Source organism: Meleagris gallopavo, chromosome 3 (assembly GCF_905368555.1).
Source record: "Meleagris gallopavo chromosome 3, MGAL_WU_HG_1.1, whole genome shotgun sequence".
Taxonomy (NCBI): domain Eukaryota; kingdom Metazoa; phylum Chordata; class Aves; order Galliformes; family Phasianidae; genus Meleagris; species Meleagris gallopavo.
In genome coordinates this window covers 78,262,131-78,276,224 of record NC_139406.1, presented here as the reverse complement: position 1 = coordinate 78,276,224, position 14,094 = coordinate 78,262,131, and the positions used below count along the sequence as shown (strand labels likewise).

At 35.0% G+C, this 14,094-nt stretch overlaps 1 protein-coding gene across 2 annotated transcripts in view; it reads left to right on the top strand.

Moving 5' to 3' along the window:
- Positions 1-14,094, top strand: part of CSMD3 (CUB and Sushi multiple domains 3) — a 538,229-nt gene that overhangs the window by 509,846 nt on the left and 14,289 nt on the right. For both annotated transcript variants that reach the window (XM_085221591.1, XM_085221590.1), the window contains exons 61-65: positions 1,247-1,420; positions 3,837-4,010; positions 4,261-4,334; positions 12,147-12,258; positions 13,657-13,836. In XM_085221591.1, the coding sequence (XP_085077717.1) occupies positions 1,247-1,420; positions 3,837-4,010; positions 4,261-4,334; positions 12,147-12,258; positions 13,657-13,836 (714 nt within the window). The remainder of the gene's footprint in view (positions 1-1,246; positions 1,421-3,836; positions 4,011-4,260; positions 4,335-12,146; positions 12,259-13,656; positions 13,837-14,094) is intronic.

Below are 14,094 nucleotides of genomic sequence, written 5' to 3'. Positions count from 1 at the left end.
TCAGCTAGCTGTGGCTCAACAACACCAAGTACACAAACATGAGAACAAACTTCTGGACTTTGAAGTTAATGGAGCACAAACAGGTTACCCAGATGGGTTGTGGGATCTACTTCTCTGAAAATACTCAAAATTTACCTGGATGCTTTCCTGTGTTACCTACTCTAGGGAACGTACTTTAGCAAGGGAGTTGGACTAGATGACCTCCAGTGGTTCCTTCATTTGCTTTCTTTTTTTCTAAAATGCTTTCTCCTAGCTTCTCTTTTTAAAAATCACTTTTTCTCCTTTTAATTCATTATAGTAACTTTTGTTTAAATTTTCCTTCCTCTTCTTAGTTCGTACTTTCATTCATCTAGCTTCTTGTCTACCCTTTTTACTTCAGCCCTAAGTTAATAATTGCTACTATCCCATTATCCAGGGAATAGTGTTTTTGTCTCCATCTACACTTCTACTACACCTCTACTATTTTTGTCAGTAATTTCTACAGTCCTTCTGTGGTGTTTTTCAATCTTCTTTCCTGCAGACAAGTAGATGATGTTTTTATTTTTTATTTATTTTATTTTGGGAGGCCTGGAAATGAGGAACTCTATTGCAGTAGATTTGGGCTTTTCTTAGAAGAAGCAACACTGACAATTTCAAGAGGATGCAAATCTTGCAATTTTATCCTTCCACTTAGGTGTGCCTTTTTTTTTTTTGTTGAGGAGCTAGTCGTAAGCAAATATTAATCACATTATAGTACATAGAAACAGGCTTTCCAGGCGTATTTTAGAGGAATCATGCCCTGGAATTTGATCCCTGGGCATTGATATCTGGAATATGCATAAATTTGTTAATAGGAAAAAAATACTTGACTATTATTTGACTATTATCTCACAAAAAATAATTATACACCATGTTTTCAACACAAACATGCAAATTCAATTAGTATAATACTACTAGACATTTTTTTAAATTATTGTACACTTCATAGTCTCTATACTGATTTTGAGGTAATTTTGTTGCCTTGCTTGATACAGCATGTAGTTTAAGACACTTTATCAATCAGCCATTATAATTTGTCTCTGAAATGGAGTAAACTAGGAAGCACTAGCTCCAGGAAATGTGGCAACGATATATTGAGAAATACAGCATGTTCTCACTTAATTGTCCTCTAAAGAAGGTGAAATTAGCACATATGGTTCTTCTTGTAACAGTGTACACAGGGAATATTTACAGCAGCTGGGTCTAATTATTTTGAATGTTATTGCAGCTGTTACCTGCCCAACTCCGCCACAGATCTCTAATGGAAGGTTGGAAGGAACAAACTTGGACTGGGGATTTAGCATTAGCTATGTTTGCTCTCCGGGCTATGAACTCTCTTTTCCTGCTGTTTTGACTTGTGTTGGGAATGGAACTTGGAGTGGTGAAGTACCTCAGTGCTTGCGTAAGTATTTTCTCTATAGTCCTGTATTTCTTAATTCAAATATTGTGCCTTTTTTTAGATATATTTTTAAACATCTTGTTTAAAACTGATATTCTTATCTCTTCACTAATATATAAATAATATCTGTAAATCATTTGTGAAGTCACAGGAAAATGAAAGAAATATAGTCAATGAACATCAAATATCCCAACAAAACATGCCGTTTTGTATTTGGATCCAGCTATGTATAGAATTGGGGAAAATTCATTATAAACTCTTTATTTGCTTATTACTCATGCTAGACTTTCTCTGTCACCGAGAGTTGTGTATAATACTAGTGCTTACTAAATCCCAGGAGTGTTCCCTGACAACTTTCTGTTTTTCCCCATACATTAAATTGAGTTACATGTTCTGTGCAATAAATTTTATTAACTTGAAAGTTGTCACATTGATGGATTTTTATATTGCTAAAAATTTAATTGTAATAGCAAATGAGCCTCTTTCTTTAGGTTTGTGTTGTTCCACTTATTGTTTAAAAATCCTTTTTAAAGAAGTGATTGTGATACTTCTGAGAGCTTCATTTATTTGCGTTTTGTAGTTTGTAGAGCAGCTATACCACAGGAAATGCAATCTTGAGCAAGCAGCTTATCTGGAAGAGGATAACTTCTTTTTGGTGGCTCTAAAGCTTCATTTGAACTGGCTAGCTAGCTTTCTAAATGTTGAAATAATTATTTTTTTCCATTACTTTACCAGGTGTTTGTTTTTTTGCGTTCTTCATTTCTCCCTTTCAAGAATGTTCTCTATTTAAGCTGTATCCTAATACTACGGAACCATAATGATCATTATCACTTCCTTACTTTTCCTACTAAGGATATTCTCATACCATCAAAAAAAGGTTACTTAGTATACTGAAACTACATATCAGAACTGGAGCATGGTGAAAGGCATTGTTTCTGGAAGCATTTGTTATTTATGTTCACTAGAAGAATGTAAATTCTAGAAAACAATTTTAAAAACACAAAGACCATGTAAAATGCTTTTCATCACTTGTTCTTGATTGAAATATTGTGTTCTAACGTTCATTCTTTTGATATCACAAGCTATTTGTCATCTTTTGATGTTGGAAACTTCAGAATGCTCTGAAAAAGGTGTTCTACTGCTAAAATACTTAAAAGGTATAGATAGCCCAGAGTACAGCTGCCCAGGAATTAAGGATGGTTTCATACAGAGATTACATCAACTGCGTATTGCTGATGTGCAGAGGTTATCCATTGGTTTGCAGTGTATATTAGTGGGCAGCCAGCGCTTGTCAGAGCCATCTGGCAGAAATGAGGAGCTGGTCTAAGTCATTCTCAATGAGCAGTTTTAAACCACCCTTGACATCAGAAATTTAGTACCCAGCTTGATTCCATAGAGCCTGCTGCTGAAGATATGCAAGTAATAGTTAGGTGGAATAATTTGGAATGGGATACTTTTTTTTTGTTATTTATCATCTATGACCTACTAAATTTATCTGTTTAATTAGTCACATACCATCTTGAGTAAAGGATTGCTCTTCTTAGGGGCTTGAGAATAGATGGCAAAAAAAATATAGGTCTTTTCCTGAAAATGCTTAACTACAGGTTTAACTTACTATTAGTCAATTCTCATCTTTGAAGAATGAGAGTAGCTTCATAGCCTCAGTGCCAGAGCTCCACAGGGCCATCTCTGTTAAAAGGTTTCCATATCTCTATTAAAGGTTCCAGGAAACCATAGGACAGTATTTCCACTGGGAATGGGAACACTCACAGAACTTCTAGTGTGCTGTACTTTTAGTTTGTCCTGTAGTTCCCTATTTCAATATCAGAGGAAAACTGTTGGGAATTAGCATAGTGCCTTTTATATCAAAGGCAGATACTCAGTAGATATTCAGTGACTAGTTAAAGGTTAATGAGAGTGTAATGATGAAATTTTGGTTGTTTTTAATTGAAAAATAAGAAACTTAACAAAACCATTTTTTTCTTTAATGTGAGGATTTTTTTTTTTTTGCTGGAGAGTGGATGCTACTTTGTTGATATAAAAAAAACTGATATGGAGACAATTTCAGACCTCAGTGTTGGAAATGTGTTGCATATATTTTCAAATTAAGACTTCCATATGATTTTGATAATTAAAACAAATATTACAACTGTGATTTTTCAATCAACTAATGAAATTATTTCTGTTGCACTAGTCCCCATTCACATATCTTTTTTCAGAATTGAGCCCATAATTCTTTCAACAGTCCCATTACACTTAAGGCTGTAAAAATTTTATACAATTTTAATGTGTCGTAGATTATGCCCTTTTTCTTCATCAGCATGAGTGTGCATGAAAATCCTTTTCAATCAGTGTCAGCAGTAGTAGGTAGAGGGCATTACAATAAAAGATACATTTAGTATCATTTCTTTTCTCACAGCAAAGTTTTGTGGTGATCCTGGAGTACCCTCTCAAGGGAAAAGAGAAGGCAAGAGCTTCATCTACCAGTCAGAAGTCTCGTTCATCTGCAATCTGCCTTTTATTTTGGTTGGCTCCAGCACCAGGATTTGCCAAGCAGATGGCACCTGGAGTGGTTCTTCACCTCGATGTATAGGTAACGTGACACCCATATTGTAAATAGTTCCTGAATACTTATTATTTCTCTTCCTGTAAGTCAATCTAAGTGTTTTCAGCAACTTCACATCTTCATGGTTTTTCTATGCTGCCTGAGAATCAAGTCACTTTATTTCTGTTTCTCTCATTGGCTCATTGCACATTTTTTGAGCAAATTTCTCATATATTCACGTTTCATTAAAATATTATACTTTGCTTTGTCTCTAATTTAAAATATATATATTTTTAAGAACCTACTCGTACAGCATGTGAAAATCCAGGAGTACCAAGACATGGATTGCAAAACAACACATTTGGCTATCAGGTAAAGTATGCTATCTTTTATTAATTGGATATTAACGATGTTTTATCCTGCCTCAAAGTTAATAAACTTCTGACCAGAGGTCAAGAAACTACTTGTGTCCTAAAAAAGTTGGTTGCTCAAATATTACCATGTTTGCTTATTTCTGCTTGCTGAATTATCTTGACTTTGTGTCCCTACTAGTAATGAGTGCTTTATAATGAAGCAAAACTTGATCACCAGACTTTCAAGTTTCACCTTGAAGGTGTTCAGTATTTCCAAAGCAATATATACGCGCTCTCTACAGTTTGTCAAATGAGATATTTCACTTTGAAAGTGTGTATACGCAGTGCCAAACTGCTAACATAAGCATATTTTCAAAAAATATTCATTTGGTTGGAGCTTTTTTGGAGGTGGTATGTAATTGCTTATTTTGCGTTTGGGTGTTTTTACTTTTCTGAAATCATAGAACCACAAATAACTCAGAATCCAGAGGTGTCTCTGGAAAGCTTCTTGTCCAATCACCACCTTATCAAAGCAGGATCAACTTGGTCTGGCTGCTCAGGGCTGTGTCCAGGTTGGTTTGGAATATTTCCAGGGATGGAGATCCACTAATACTCCCTCAACAAACTGCTCGAAGTTTATCATTCTTGCAGCAATAATGTTTTTTTCTTACATTTGAACAGAATTTCTGAGTGTCAGTTAGCACCTGTTTTGCCTCTGGTCTGATCACTGGGTACCATTGAGAAAAGTTTGGTTTTTGTTTCCTTCCCTGCCCCCAGCAGGTGTTTATACATCCTGATAGGATTCCTCCTGAGTCTTTTATTTTACAAGATGAACAATCACTATTCTCTCATCCTCTTCTTATATGTCAGATTCTCCAGTCCCTTAATCACTTTGTGGCCTTTCACTGGACTCCCTGCATCTCTTGTACTGGGGAGCCCAGCAATGAATGCAGCACCCAGGTGTCTCACCAGGGCTGAGCAGAGGGAAAAGATCACATCTACCTAGTACCTAGACCTACTGGTACTGATCTGCTTGATCCAGCCCAGAAAGCTGTTGATCTGCTTAGCTGCAAAGCTGTTTTGTAAGCAAATAGTTTGGATATGCTTCTGGTGGAATGACATGCAATGTATTCTGTGCTAGAATGTAGTATATGCAAAGTAAATCTCTTCCTATGGAATACTATATAGATACTGTGATGATATATCAGATGTGTGATGTGAGTTGTTTTTGTACTCAGCGATGGAATACCCTTTTCACAATGTAGCAAGAGATCCTTAATAATAATGCTTAATGAATAACAGTGCTAAAATGTGAAACTGAAAAAACTTCTGAATTTCTGATTTTCTGAATCTCACAAAACAGCTGTGTGAGTTTTCATGGGTGAATGGTGTACAGATGCAGAAATGTGACCTATTGTTTGCCAGAAGTATGATAAGGCAGCTGTAAACAAACTAATGAAGAGTCAAAATTATTCTGCTACGTTCATGTTTGGTAGTACGGCTGAAAAGTGCAGTTACATCAACAGGAGTATGCAGAAAAGTAATCTAGAAGCTTCTAGGTTGAATGTTGTGCTTGTAATAGGAGTTGACTGAAAACTATAGATATTCAGAAATGCATGAAAGACATGATTAAAATTTGAGCAGATTTAAAATATTAAATTTACTTTTGGAAGCAGGGGGTTGAAGCTAAAGATTATTCCAAGTCATGGTTTGTTGTTTGTGTTTTTGGTTTTTTTCTTTTTCAGTAGTGATGGTTTTTAGCAATCTTTGGGTTTTCCTATTTTGGTAGATGACAGCTATATAGAATGGTTATGTAATTGTCATGATTTTCTCCAGGGAATGAAATGGAGGGTTGTTTCATGCCAAGATAGAATACACAGTGGCAGTCCTTGGCCTAACTTCCTTTGGGAAGTAGTACTATGAAGATTGATCTGAAAGTAATGCCTCCTATCTATTTCCATGGAAAATACAACAGACACTATGACTCTACTTGATAGAGCAAATTCTCAGCTACAAAACAGTATCCTTCAACAGCCACCACTATTAGTTATGCATTTTCAGCAATGAGTAAGAGCCTGCATGCCATGCATGTAAAAATCTGTACCAGTGGTGGTGATCCTCTCTCTCTCACCACTGCTGAAAGGCACCATCCATCACCTCACTGTGCTTGTAGACACTCTTTGGTCTCCATAAACACTCAGCAAGCAACAATCAATATCAGTGGGTGCCATTTTTTTTCCACATAAAGGAATTCAATGCACAGCAACAGAACGAAATGGAATATTGGTGGGAAGGTTCAGTCTTCACTGCCATACACACATACAACATCTGCCTCTAATGTCATTGGCCAACATAATAAAATAGCAGGCATTGCTTTTGCAGCAGCCCTCATATTATGCTAGACTGCAACTCTTTATTTAGCTGTGTAAGAAATGAATCATTGTAATGACCACTTTCTACAATTTTATTGTCCCAGTTTCTCTGGCATATTAATGAGCATTTTATCGCTGAAGAAGCTAATGGGGCCTTTCTCATTTGAGATGTAGATGTGTATGAAAGCATCACTCACAGCTAGCACTGACTGTCAAAATATCCAGCAAAATGTCAACTGATAAATAATTTCTAAAAGAAGTGTAGTTGCTGGCAGGATTTATAACCCTGATCCCATAGTTGTAAGGTTAGTGACTTGCAGACTAATGGAGCAAATCAGCAAATTTAGTTTGTTGATAATTATTTTGTAAAATGTATGAGCAATAGTCTTCTCTAGTCAGCAGTATACCCTCAAGCTCTGATGTAATGAATTTTGGTTTTATATATGAACTGTATGTCTGAGTGGGATTTCTGGCTAGTCTAAATAGGACTGCTTAGTTAATACAGAATAAAAGAGGTATTAGCATTCTCACACGTGAAGCAGAGCTCAGCTCTTTATTGTGTTGAGATGGCAGTGAAAATAGTCAGTTCTAGACAATTTATTGTCTCTAGTTCCTGGACAGAAATATTACATTAGTATGTATTCAATAATATTATGACTCATTTAAGCCACAAACATAATTTAATTTACAACATGCTATAATTAACTTTCTTTATGAATGGAATAATAATAATATAACGACTTTTGTTTCTTCTATCCACAGCAGAAAGTTAAAGAATAACTATAAAATATTGAAGTTGTGATGGCTTTGATTTCGTTTTCTCTAATAGTCCTCACTTTAGTTGTCTTATTTTTAGTGATAGATCAAAAGAGTTTCTCAGAATTAAGCAAAATGGTTTGCAGTTGGCAAATCTGTAGCAAGGAATTGTCACCACTGAATATATAGGATGGCTTTCTGACTCTAGCCCAGAGTTTTTTTTCTCATTTCAGTTTTTTTATTCATTTGTTTTGCTTTTCTAAGACAAAGAGGTTGGAAAAAAAAACTCTTAAATGCTTCACATTTAAACTAATAGTAATAAGGCCATTTAAGTGACTTAATGGTTAACTTTTGTCGCATCAAAGTAAAAAGTAAGACTCTAACCTGATGAAAGAATTCAAGTCTTCATATGTCAAGTCCTGTGTTAGTGCTGTCTAACAACTGTCAAAAACTTCTCTTCTACAGTACTATATCACTGACTGTTATTTGTTTTTCACAATACTAAGTCATGAATTTCCACAGTGCTGTTTTTTGTTGGTTTCTTCCCAGTCTTAATGATCTGTTTTCTTATGTTATTGCTTCTACTGAAAACTCAGGCCTATATGACACAATTCCTGATTTGACTGAAAGGAGTATCAAAACTTGACTTCCCAGGCCCTATACTAATAAAAGCACAAATATTTTCACTTTGCATTTGAATGGTACTTCCTGTGTTAAGCAAGAAAGCATTCTATATTATGAAATGCTATTTGAAACTTGGTCTAAAGACATGGAGCAACCTTGCAAATACTCTCTGTGAACTTAATGCTTATAAAAACTTTAGTGATGATGGAATTATGGAATTGTCAGATAAAAGTATAAGAGAGGTGCTCTAATCCTGCAGGTTAGCTGTGGACACAAACATAGTTGATGTAATCACTGCATCGTTGAAACTTATGCCTTAACAGTTGCCAAGCAATTTCTGAAAAGGATTACAGTTATGTTGTGATTTTTATTATGGAAATGTATTGTCCTAGTTTTATCAGTATTCCATATCATGACATCATGTGCTTGAAACCACAACATACATATACCTGAAGAGAATAATTATACAAAGCTCTTTATTGTCATTGTTGATTTCTATTGTAAACAGAAGGAGTGATTAACTACAGCTTACAAATGTACATTACAATGTCAAAGTAGAGTAAAATATCTACTAGGAGCTTTTAAGCTTTATTTTTAGTTACTAAAACTATCTAGTATTCTAGAAACTGTCTCTTTCTATAAGAGTATAGTATTGTAATGTTTTACACTCAAAATCTTGCTACTGGCAATAAGGCAACATGCCTCTTAGCGAAAGTCTAGAATTTATGATGGAACCTAACTCTTAATAGTCAAATTCAAAAACCACTAGTCTATATCTAATTACTGAAGAAAAGAGGGGGAAAACTGAGCAGCGAATATTTCACAAAACGTAACAAAACTAGTTATAATTCACTTTAAACTGCAGTAGACATGTACTCATTTTTTAGCACTTTTCCTGAATCTTTTTACTTCCCTGCTTCATGGTGAGATCTGTGGCTTCAGTCCTTTGTGGGTTGCAGGTGTTAGTGTTTGTTTCACTGTGAAATGCTTCTCTAAGAGAAATATCATTTTGATTCTTTTATTTCTTTTTGATCATTTTTGCCTTCTTCATTGACATGGGGATATTTATGTTTCTAACATATTTTTACACCAAGCATTCTGTAATTCCATGAGTATTGAAATCTACTCTACAGTGGTCCATTTCATTTATGGTTAGATAATTGTTCTTTGTTACCTCTGGAAACTGAATCTGTTCAGGACATTATTTCTTTAAGTAATCGTGGTTGAGTTGTTCACAGCTATAGGCTTCCCACTACCATCTGAGTCCCGTGTCTTATCACACTCATACCTGCAGTTGTCTTCACAACAACCTGTGCCACCATTTCTCACCAATCTCAAGCCTGTATTTCTCTGTGCTGTGTCTCATTAGTGGTTAATTTCTCATTCTGTATGATAGCTACTTGTTACTACTGTAGATAGAAATTGTGATTGTACTGTACAAAGAAGAAGGAATGGATGCTAGTCACAACTACATGATCAGAAGAAAAACTGATGTTACAGCTAAATCAAAATAAACCAAAAAGGCTCCAGCAGGTCAAGACAAGCTCAGAGAAAGGAAGCCTGTCAAAATTCTGCACAATAATTATCACATTAGTGATTACAGTAGTACTGTATTACTGGGCTACCAGACTACAGATATAGCAAAAATTTAATGAGGTATGATTTTGTTCATTTAAAAGTGATGTTAACAGTTACTGAAGAGAAAGGACGGGCATTTGCTGAGCCATCAGATGGCTCAGCACCAAACAATCATTTGCTCACTCCCCCACCTTTCCAGTAGGATGGGGGAGAGAATTGAGGAAAAACAAAGGAGAATGCATAGGCTGAGATAAAACTGTTCACTGAGAAGTGACAAAAGAAAAGGATTAACAGTCATGACTATTTATATATATGAATGTGTATAACAAGTGCAGAAGCAATCACCCCCTGATGTTGGCCAGCTAGCCCACCTAGTAAGCAGAGTAAAGCAAAACTCTTTCCACGTGATGTCATGGTATGGATTATCCCTTTGGCCAGTTTTGGCCAGTTGAAGTCAGCTGTCTTGGTTCTATTCCCTCCCAGCTCTTTGTCCCCTTCACTGGCCTTGGCTCTACACAGCACTGCTTAGCAGCAACTATAACATTGGTGCGTTATCAACATTGTTTTTCTCTTAGAAGTAAAACACAACATCATATTAGACATTTTGAAGAAAAAATTTCCATGATAGCTGAAACTAAAACAATTCCCTTAGCAGTTTGATCCTCTGACATGAATTGCTGGGGACAGAGAAGTTTCTTGGAATATCTGCATGTCTTTTGATAAACTGAAGACCAAGAAAAGCTGAAACTGAAGTAATTTATGATGATTAGAAATAAATTTTATTCTTGTATATCATGTAAGAAACAATAAGGAAATATTGTGTTGTTATTTTATGTAATTATAATATTATTTTTTGTTCATAATATATCTAGACTGCTATCCTATTAATAAGCAGTTGCAGTTTGATATGTATGGATTTACTTTTCTCATTGTCATTTCTCTTGTGTTAGGAAATGTCAAATATATCATCTTTTGACACTTAAAAAAATGAAAAATTATTGATATTTGTTATTTGAATATCCAGTCCATAGTGAATATTACAGAAAAAACAGCTGTGGAACAGAGACAATCAAACAGCAAGGAAGTCTTATTCCCACCCAGGACTGACTACAAACATTGTTATACATAAAGTAGCTCCTCCCTAAAGTCAGAGATGATAGTGGATAAAGACATGTAGACCATTTCTCTGACTATTCTTCTGTACAAGTTATATAGGGAACCGAGCAATATACATCATCTCAATACTTGGGATTTTTAAGCTCATGTAACACTGTATTGTAGCGCCACCTGGTGCCTCTTGTATGACACAAAAAATAGATCTACTTTGGAAGGCAATTACTTGTAGCTTTTTTATTATGATGATGATTGCTTTTTTTATTATTTTTATTTTAGGAACAGGGAGATTCTTTTATTTACTTATTCACTAAACTAGTCTTGAATAGCATGGCAGCACTTGTAAAAACACCTTCATCACTTGATCAATTGAAGTAGTTTTGATGCTACTTTGGAGACCTACATATAGAGTTTATATTTCTCGGACAAGGATAACACAGTTAAAATCCATTTGCATGGATGTTTTTTTTTTTTTTTTTTTTTTGCTTTTGTTTTGATGTTGCTGCCTTATTTGAAACAGTAAGAGGAAATAAGAAAAATGGCTTGATGAGCAGTTACTCTTTTAGATAGAAAAAGCACTGTTGTAACAGATGACTGTAAGACCAGGAATTTTATTATTATTGTTTTTAGAAAATAGAGAAAGCTAGCAAACACACCTTTCCACTTGGTAGCTAGAGCTACAGAACATCCTGAATTGGAAGGAACCTGCAAGGATCATCAAGTCTAACTCCAGGCACAATACACATCCAGATAGTCACTAAAATGTATCTGAGAACATTGTCTAACCACGCTTTGAACTCTAGCAGGCTCAATGACATGATAACTTCTGGTTTCTATTGTATAAATTCTTTTTTATCTCTTCTGATATAAAAGGAAATGAAGGTATTATAGGGTCATTATGTTTTCTGAAGCATGAGATAGCATTGTTGATCAACCCTTGTGTGTTCTAATGAAATATTTCTCATTATAGCTTCTGGATACATACACCATTCTACAAAGATTCAGCTCAGCCTATTATCTATTAGAGCTCTGTGGCTTCCCTAGTATGTTGTTAGATTTTCTAGCTGGCTCCTTTCTGTTTTATGTGGTAGAGGAAGTTCAGAGCTAGAAAGACACAGTAAAGAGAGAGAACACAGGTTACAAGAATTTGATTCTACTCCACAGAGGTTATCATGCTGTGGGAGGAATAATTCTAATGAAAATGAAGCAAATGTTTATCTCGTATCAAAATGCTACGGAAGGAGTGTCTTTCTACAGAAAAAATGTCTTAATTTATTAAGCATTTATTATGTGAAGGAGTATTTAGTCTTTTTTTTTTTTTAAATATATCTATCTATCTTTATATATTTCCTCATAACAATGTAACTGTTATTTTTACTTTTCAACAGGTGGGAAATGTTGTTCAGTTCCAGTGTAAGAAAGGACATCTTCTCCATGGATCAACAACAAGAACTTGCCTTCCTGATCTTACATGGAGTGGAGTTCAGCCAGAATGTATACGTAAGTAATTGATGGATGGAGTAAGTATTTCTATTAATGTTAAGATTATTCTTTAGTTCCTTTCTATGTTGTCTAGTTACTGAAGTATTTTTATAAAGTTGTCATATTTTTATATATAATTATATTAATCTATATTTAATATAATTTTTCATTACTATTTTACAGTATGTAGAAGTGAGAAAATAATTTTTTTGAGTAAACAAATTTTTCTACAACAACTGCTCACCAAACATGATGAGATTTGTAAAGCAAAGAAAAATAATCACAGTATCAGTGTACTGGATCGTGTTAGATCTGATCCATTTCAAAGAAGAGATAGCCCTTCTGTTGACCAGAGAGATGCTGAAAATAAGTTTCTGTCTAAGAGAGTGCATCCCTTTCAATGAGGAATGTGCAAAGAGCCAGGAAGATAAGATAAGGAAAAAGATGAAGGAAATCCCTGCATCAATCTATCTTGTACTGAACTAGATAGTTACAATCAGATCTTGCAGAGAGTTTGTACTACCAGTTTACTAACTGTAATCAGGGAATTAAGGGAATTAATGGGGTATATTAAGAAGGGGGGGACACAAGGAAAAGTTTTGTAATTGTAATTTGTAATGAATTGAAATGAAGATAATCTTAATTACAGACAGAATTTCATTTCTTACATCTTTCACATTTCAGCATCACAGTTAATCTTTCTAGTTCTTCAGCAAGCCATCTGTATTTTTCTGGAAACAGTGTCACCTTCTAAGGTCTAATCTTAAGGAACACTGTCAATGTATGTTGAGCATATCCACAGAAGAAAGCAACATTAGTGTCCCATTTGGTGCTAGTGTTCCCCCTAAACAAATAGCAAATCACTGGCTCTGCTCATACCCTGGAGGTATGGAGGTATGCTGTTTTTGAGACAACACAAATCTCACAGGCACTCACTGTTAATGATGTAAAACAGTTTTCATGAGATTAGGATTACTAATTAATTTTTGTCCCTGATATTAAAAATTTGCCTTGACTACAATAACTACAATGACCTACATAGTATTTTCCAAAGTGACCCATTTATTTCCTGTTATTCAATGCTATATTGGTATCTTAAACCATATAATCAGGATGCTTTTTAATATGGTAAGACGTGTGTTTTTTGTGTTTATGTATGCAGACAAACAATTTTAAATGGCAAGGGTGCATTTAAATTGGTTCTTGGTGCCTTGACGGTGGAAGGGCCATTTTCAAGAACATATTTACTTCTAGCCTCAGAACAATCATTTATAGTCTATACTGTAACTTAATTAAGAAAAATATATTTATGTGTTATTTTTATTGAAGCTTTTTTCCCTCATTATTTACCTGTCAGAATGAGCATAGATTATTTTTTCACTGTTTTGCCTGAAGGATATTTTCTTTTCTTTGTAGCTCACAGCTGTAAACAACCAGAAACACCATCTCATGCAAATGTTGCAGGAATGGATCTTCCCTCACTTGGCTATACATTGATTTACACTTGTCAGCCAGGCTTCTTCCTGGCAGGAGGATCAGAGCATAGAGCCTGCAGATCTGATGGCACGTGGACTGGGAAAGTTCCAGTTTGTGAAGGTAACCTCTTCAGTTTCCTGTTGCAACTGTCATCTATCACATTTCAATAGTATTCTTTATTTCTTACCTAATAAGGTGAGGTAGGAACTAGGAGGGCAAATATCTAAAAGGATAGTTCTAAACCTTGTCAGTTGTGTTTAATGGGACAAATGCTTTCATCTGCTTATGTTTCATTTGCATGCTCAGAGGTGTGAACTGCAGATAAAATTATAAAATTCTGGGGTCCAGGTTAACACCAGCGTTTAAACTCCTGACTGA